This window comes from Pinus tabuliformis, chromosome 7 (assembly GCF_031772625.1).
Source record: "Pinus tabuliformis cultivar Carrire ecotype Pingquan chromosome 7, CPIR1, whole genome shotgun sequence".
Lineage (NCBI taxonomy): Eukaryota > Viridiplantae > Streptophyta > Pinopsida > Pinales > Pinaceae > Pinus > Pinus tabuliformis.
The window spans coordinates 760072048-760079712 of record NC_142293.1 but is presented as its reverse complement, the minus strand read 5'-3'; the positions used below and the strand labels follow the sequence as shown (position 1 = coordinate 760079712).

General features: G+C 35.2%; 1 protein-coding gene across 1 annotated transcript; it reads left to right on the top strand.

The window, feature by feature from the left end:
* LOC149249753 (putative UPF0481 protein At3g02645) lies at positions 1-1467 on the top strand. The gene has a single exon (XM_089453461.1). The coding sequence runs from the start codon at positions 1-3 to the stop codon at positions 1465-1467; it is 1467 nt and encodes a 488-aa protein (XP_089309587.1).
* Positions 1468-7665: the final 6198 nt, after the last annotated feature.

Below are 7665 nucleotides of genomic sequence, written 5' to 3'. Positions count from 1 at the left end.
ATGGGGGAAGAGAAAACACCGCTAGTGATCAGGAGGGAATGGCTGGAACAAGTTATTATAGAGATTATTGATAATAATAGATCTCTAGCAAACGTGGGTAAGGTTCCGCGCGTAGCTAATGCTCTGTTGGATGCGAAACGAGAGGCGTACATACCACACTTCGTCTCCCTGGGACCTTACCACGACTCCAAACTGGAGAAAAAAGTTGCGGCGGCTTCGTCTGCGGGAGATAGTTACGAATTTCGCGAGCTGAAGATGTCAACAGCGGAGGCGTACAAAGTCCAGTCAGCGGCTACGTTCTGGCGGAATTGCAACAGAAGAATCGAGGAAATGAAAGAAAGGATCAAAGGAGAGCGGCAAAAGATTGAGGAATTCTATGACTGGCCAATTCCTGAGGATGGCGAGTACCTGGAGTACTTCGCTCTCATGATGGCGATAGATTCATCGTTTCTGTTACGTTTCTTATCCAGTCCGTCTGACTCATTAGATGAAGATATGAAATGTTTAAGGAGGCTTGAAGTCTCTATAAAGTGCGACATTCTGAAGCTGGAGAATCAGATCCCGCTGTTTCTGTTGATAGAGGCTTTAAAAGATGCAGGCCAGCAGGTCAGTCAGGACTTCAATAAGGTATGGAGGAACAAGTTCAGTGCAGAGCTGTCTCCTTTCAATCAATTCGACATAACCCTTAATGATGATCATCAGCCGCATTTTCTGGGTTGCCTGCACGCATTCCTTTCGCAGTTGGTGCGTATGGAAGTAATGGAGGGGGAAGGGGCGACTGTATTTCGAAAAATGAAGCACTCTCTGGAAGAGGGTGTTGAAGTGGTCATTGCAGCGGTCTTCACCCTTTTCCGTGTGACGCATCCATCCAATGAAGGGCGACATGATATTCTAAACTCATACAACGTGGGAGAGTTGGCAAAGGGTGGCATTCAATTCAAATCCTTCTCCACCGTCAATGATAATGATAAGATCCGATTCGACAAGTACTCGGGCACGCTGTACCTTCCCCAGATCACCGTATCCGAAATACAGACTGAAGTGTTGTTAAGGAACATGCTTGCCTACGAGTTCAATGACTTCACCCGTGGCGACCACATGACGCGCTACGTTGGCCTCATGGACTGCCTCATCGACTCGGCCGAGGATGTTAGACTGCTCCGGGAATCGCAAGTCATTCTTCGCGGAAGTGTGATGATGACTGACAAGAGCATAGCCGAGATGTGGAACGGCCTTTGTCATCCCATCTTCAAGGGCCATTTGGAGCCTCCCCAGGATCTCAACAATGCACTGAAGGAAGTGCTTATCAGAAAGTATTACATGAGCATTGTCAAAACAGTGTTGTGGGAATTCTATTGGGACCATCTGTCTAAGCCAGGAAAGGGTGTTGCTCTGTTGGTTGGATTTCTCCTTCTCCTGTTGAGCATTGCACAGACCCTCTTTGCTTGGAAGGAATACAAGAATTAGAGTCTTTTTAGAAATAGTTGTTGAAGAAGAAATACTGTAATCAGAAAAAAGATGTTGCATTAGGAGCACTGCCGCTTGGTCGACAGATCTGTGTATTTTTTTTTCAATTCTAGAATAAGAAACATGGTATTTCAGGAATAGATTATGTTGCAGGGACTCTCCTGTTGTGGGAGATGCTCTAATTGAATGCTTATTAATAAGTTTTAGTAGAATTTGTTAGTGTGGAACGACCTTTGTCATCCCATCTTCAAGGGCCATTTGGAGCCTCCCCCGGATCTCAACAATGCACTGAAGGAAGTGCTTATCAGAAAGTATTACATGAGCATTGTCAAAAAAGTGTTGTGGGAATTCTATTGGGACCATCTGTCTAAGCCAGGAAAGGGTGTTGCTTTGTTTGTTGGAATTCTTCTTCTCGTCATGACCATTCTACTGTACCGTGTACGACTGGGTCAAAAAAAATTGAACGCTAAGCAACCGTAGATATGATTTTAGGATTGCTGTGGTTAGAAATCGATGTATGAACTTGGTGAATATATATTTCCTTATAAATATATATTTCCTTGCGTAAATATTTAAATTATTAATTTACTTTTAAAGGTTTTGTGTTTAATTATATGTTATTTTGGAAGGGAATATATAAATAATAATTTATGTTTTATATTTATTTTTATTTTTTTTGTTGGTATATATAGTTAGTTTATGTTTTTCAATATTTTATTTTGATTTATATGGTGTAAAAAAAATTATTTTTATTTTTTTCATTAGGTTTAATATATTATTTTTATTGGGGGAGGAGAATTGAATCAGTGACTTTATATCAAGGAATATTTTAACACGATACCTAATCATCGAAGATTGTCTTAACATAATATCCAATCATCTTCTATCCCAAACCTATGGACAAAAAAGTATTTTAAAATTTAACATAGACAAAAAAAAATATTTTAAAGTTTAACAAAATAAACATTTTTAATTTATTTGTGGTATTAAAGTGAGAAGCCTCGTGAATAATAAATATTGAAAAGGTGGAAAAGTATAATTAAAAAAAATGGAAATTGTAAAAATGGTCAATAAGTAATAATTAGTAGAAAATTATATAAATTTGGAAAGAGAATTAAAGTTAGATATTGAATAATAATGTTGCCAAATTAAAATGAATAGTTTCCAAATTGAAAGGGTAAAAGAAGAGAATTAGGAAAGATAAAATATGATAAAATTGATTTAAAATTGAGAATGGAGCGCAAGAAGAGGACCATATAAGAAGTAAAAGCAAAGAATAGGAAAAATAAGATATGAAAATTTTGATAAAAGTATTAAAAAATAAGATTGAAAAATAAAACTACAATCAAACATAAAATGATGTGATATGATGAGATTTATCTAATAAAAAAAAAAAAAAAAATAAATAATTAATTAACTAATTAATTAAATAATATTCAAAATTAATATATTTTCTAATAATGAAATATGTGTTAATAAATATGTACATATAATACATATAAAATGTATTCAAAAATATATTAAAATATTTTTAAAATATATTAGAAAGTTTTATTACTCACACTAAAAAAATCAAACTAAAAAATATTTAACACTAAAAAGATGCAAACTAAAAAATATTTATCCATTAATATAATGGATTGAAGTTTGCCTTTCAAGATGTCATGAGTTTGAATAATATTTATTCCAATAAAAGAATCTAATATATTAACTTTCGAGTAAGAAGGAAAATAGTGTATAAAGATAATATAATACATCCTATTAATCTAAAAGTATTAAGTGTGTTTGGATTTTATGTATTTTGCTAAGTATGGTGTTTGGATTTTATGTAGTTTGCTATTTGTGATCATAGCTATTTTTCATATTTAATAATGTTAATTAGTAAATCTAAACAACTATTAAATTATTTTAATTTTTGAAATAAATCTAAATAACTAGTAAATTGATTTAAATAATAGATTAAAAAAAATTAAAACATGAATTTAAGTTATATAAATTGAATGGTTGATAAATTTTAATAGACATCAATTCATGATAACATCGAAACACTTATTGCATCATAAATCTTTGAAATTAAAAATAAAAAATAAAAAAAGCATAAAAATTAATTTATCTATAACTTTATTTTTAATATTTTTCATTAATTATAAAAACAATTAACAAATTCTTAACCATGAAGATTCTTAATCAAAAAATAAAATATCTTACAATATCATGGGCGAATACCATGGATTACTAATACCACACGTCCAAAAAAACATAACTCATTTCATATGACACTTGTTGTCACATACCCAGACACATAAAAAAAAAAATTAATATCAACGACTTACACTTACCATTCGTTAATATAATTTTACATTTACCACTGTTTGCCATGGTTTGCAATTGTCATCGAATGAATATGGTTCTGCGATTGATATATTGTTTATGATAATTCCTATTCCAGCCACCGTGTATGGGCTCCGGGCTTACATTTGGTTTGGCGCCTTGCATATTTCTGTCACCGGAAATAGCAACCCGAGGCCGCCCTGCTCTGTTGCTGTGCTGGCGCTTTCAGCTGTGAACATTTGGTCACGGCATTTAATATCATCGGCCTGATCACGTGATGGGAGGGTGTGCTCTGGTGTCAAGGGTTACCGCCTAAATTTTACCGCTCAATTCAATGGTTCGGATGCTTTTGTATGCATCTAAGGGTGGAGAAGCCATTCGGCTCCAATCTCGAAGATGGCCTCTTAATGTCATCCCCTTCTCGATCATTCGAAGCTGGGTAAAGCTCGGCGTCCTGACTTCCTCGGCTCCATTTCGCCGCTGCCAGGGTTTGGTTCAGTCTCCCCTCCGCCGAGCGAGCGAGCACTGGTTCGCCGAGCATCCACTCTGCAGGTTATATATCCTTCGCTAAAGAGCTCCGGGGGTAAGGCTACAGTCTCAACACCTTCTTCTTATGTTGGGTTTTGGTTAATGTTAATTCTGTTATGCCTTTCGTGTTAATGATTTCTTACGGCGGCATTGTTTATGGTTGCAGCTGGGCTTGTCCCCGAGTTCGGCCCAGGAGAAACAGGGTCTCCCTCCGGCACTAGAGTGACTCGGCCATCCTTCAGGTACGCCCCTCCATCGTTTGCGTGTTATGCAGATCTGGGTTAATAGTTCTTTCCCTCGAGTCTAGCCGTGGCCGACCTTATTTTTTCATGGTTGGTCGCAGATGGCACTGGGGCTCGCCACTGTCCGCTCAATGTTTATTTCTCCCGATTACAGGATATGGGTTCCGGTGGAACCCTAAGGTTCCCAGAGGTTCTGCGTTGGAAAAATTTCTAGATTGCACGACTGTAAATGTATGTTTAATTATCTGTAAACTGGACTGTTACATTAAATGTGTATTTAGAACCGGTTCCTAGCATAATGCTAGTGGTTACTGTGGTCTGGGCCGGACCCAGTTTTTATTTCTCATGAACAGTTGTTATAGACTCGCGGCCATGGCTTATTAACTGTGAATCTCTGTTTTGTTACCGCATTGGGTATTAATTTTTTTTGAGGAAAGATTATGGATAATATCGACCCAGGTACTGCAAGATTTGGCAGTTCACTTGCGGCTCGGTAAACATATTGCTTGACCCTTGATGTTTTGTAACGTTTCAGGTTTATATATACATGTCTACGTTATCAAGGCTCTCATTACAGTTAGTAGAATTAATTTATGATTGCTCGTCTGATAAGACAACTGACTCGGTCGTATTCCCGACCTTTCCTTATTTTATATTCATAGGTAAACTATCGTCTGGCAAGTCACAGGCCAGAATTGTTCCTCAATGTTTTGTTATTCGATATGTTCTGTTTTCTTTAAGGATTATGATTCCTGGTTAATAGCTGGGGTTTGCTTGGTTTGATTCCGAGATTTCCTTCGGATAATATTTCAATTATAGTTCAATTTCATTCCATAATTGCCTTGCAGATGTTCACGACTTATGTTTGGTAATTGTTTACATTATTGTAGCGGCAAGGTTCTGTGCCGCGGCATTCATCCAGCTCTAAGGGTTACATTTTTCTCTACATTCCAGTTCATCGACCCTTTGGGGTTTCACCACTTACGGCTACAGGCTGCCATACTCCTTCCATGACTGTTCTTGTAGCCAGAGTCCGTTACAATCTCCGAGGTTATCTTACCTTTTCACGCACTAAGCTGGCTATTATACTTATAGTCTATCCCACTATATTTATGTCTATAACTTCCCTTCGCCCTGGCGAAGACCCTCTTCCAGATTACTCAGGTATACAGCCCGACAAATAAATTACAGTTGAAAACAGTTCTATAGTTTTAATATTTTGTTTTGTATCTGCGGAGTTGACAGGGAGACTGTAAACTTACAGTTCGAGTCCCTATCCCGCGCCGTCTCTAATCCTGGCTCCCTGTCCGGATACAAGGAACACAGTTCCTGATTCGGTTTCTATGTATGCAACCCGTCTCTTACAGTATTATAAGGTATCGTTTGCGACCTTTTCAATAAACAGTTAATTCAGATAACTTGCAGACAGCTTACAGATACTTGTAAACAATTATAGATAACTTGCAAATAATTACAGATAACTTGCAAATAATTACAGATAACTTGCAAATATTTTGCAGAGGTCAAGGGTTCCAGTTCACTTACCTGATCGCTCCTAGCCCTTTAATGCCTCAGTAAATCATCCGCAGAATCTGTGCAGATCCATTTAACCACCCATCCATGAGACTCGTCCTTCGGGACCAAAGTCTCCCCCCAAGCTTTCTCTTGCCGGATCACTATCCTCAGCAAGGCTGCACCTTTGTGCTCGACTATCTGGTCCTTACCAGACTTAGTCTTCTTTTCACTTTTTTTCTCTTCCTGTCTCTACAGCGCAGATTTTTGCCATCCCCCCTCCCTTTTTCCCTGGGAACTTTTCCAGTTAGGGAGGGTGGTTAAAGTCAGTTCCAATAACCGACTTTTCTTGCCAACTCCTTCCCAGGAGTTGCCAACACTATCATGAGTATTCTTTATTAAACATTTTAATGCATTTGTAAAATAAAAGAAATACTCATAAGATCTTTTTTTTTTTTTTTTAAAACAAATAATAAAATAGTCTTGCAATGTCATTTTTAATTCAGTCTTTTACCGTAGTGAAATTTAAATATTTACATTTTCCCGGGGTCATCACACTTGTTCATATGATATTTTTTTAATTAATGAATTTAATTAAAGAGTAAAAAAAATCTTACTACTTTAGAAATAAATCATATCTTTTGATTTGTGTATATTATTAAAAATATTTTGAAATTAAATATTTATCATCCACCCAATAATTATTAGTAATTCAATTAAAATTAGTAAAACCTCATTCCAAAATAAACACATATTTATATAAAAAGTAATCAAATACAAATTAGTATTTTAATTATAAAATTAAAATAAACCATTTCAAAATAAAATATGGAAAGTAAAAAATTAAAGGAAAAAAAAACCAAAAAAATAAAATAGGAAATATTTATAAAATTATCAAATACAATAAGAATACAAAAAAGAAAGGACGACCATGTATCACGAAAGAATAGGATGATGGGGTACTGCAATTAAAAAAACAATAGAAGTATATCTAAAAACTTGAAGTTGAAGTTAACTTATATTAAAAAAAATATATAGTGAATAATGCGATTTGTCAATGTGTATAGAATAATACATATTAAGGTGTATTACACTTTAAAAATATATGGAACAAATTTATTACAAATTCTTAGGTTGTACACAAAAGAAAGGTGCAAACCAAAAAATATTTATATATTATATTAATGAGATATAGTTTGCATTTCAGGATGGGATGAGTTTACATAAGAGTTATTCCAATTAAATAAAGGAATGTAATGTTTTAGAGAGGATTTTTGTTTGGGCACTATAGTATTTTAGGAAATTTATAGCTTTATCTTTTGTGGTAGTAACATTAATTTGTGTTTTAAAAATAAGTGGTAAGAGTTTTTAATGGGTGAAAAGTTAACAGAGGATTTTATTGAGTTAAATAAGAAGATTATTCAACTACTGTTTTTGGAATTAAAAAATTTGTAGCAACTCTTAAAGGTGGAGATAGATACAAGTGGGTATGCTATGGGAGTGGTTTTGATGAAGGGAGGAAATAATATATGTTATTGTTCTGAAGTATTTTATGGGGAAGTTCTTAACTATCCTACCTATGATA

Bases quoted from the DNA above. Each gene is read 5' to 3' on its own strand.
- LOC149249753 (XM_089453461.1), top strand. From the start codon at position 1: ATGGGGGAAGAGAAAACACCGCTAGTGATCAGGAGGGAATGGCTGGAA.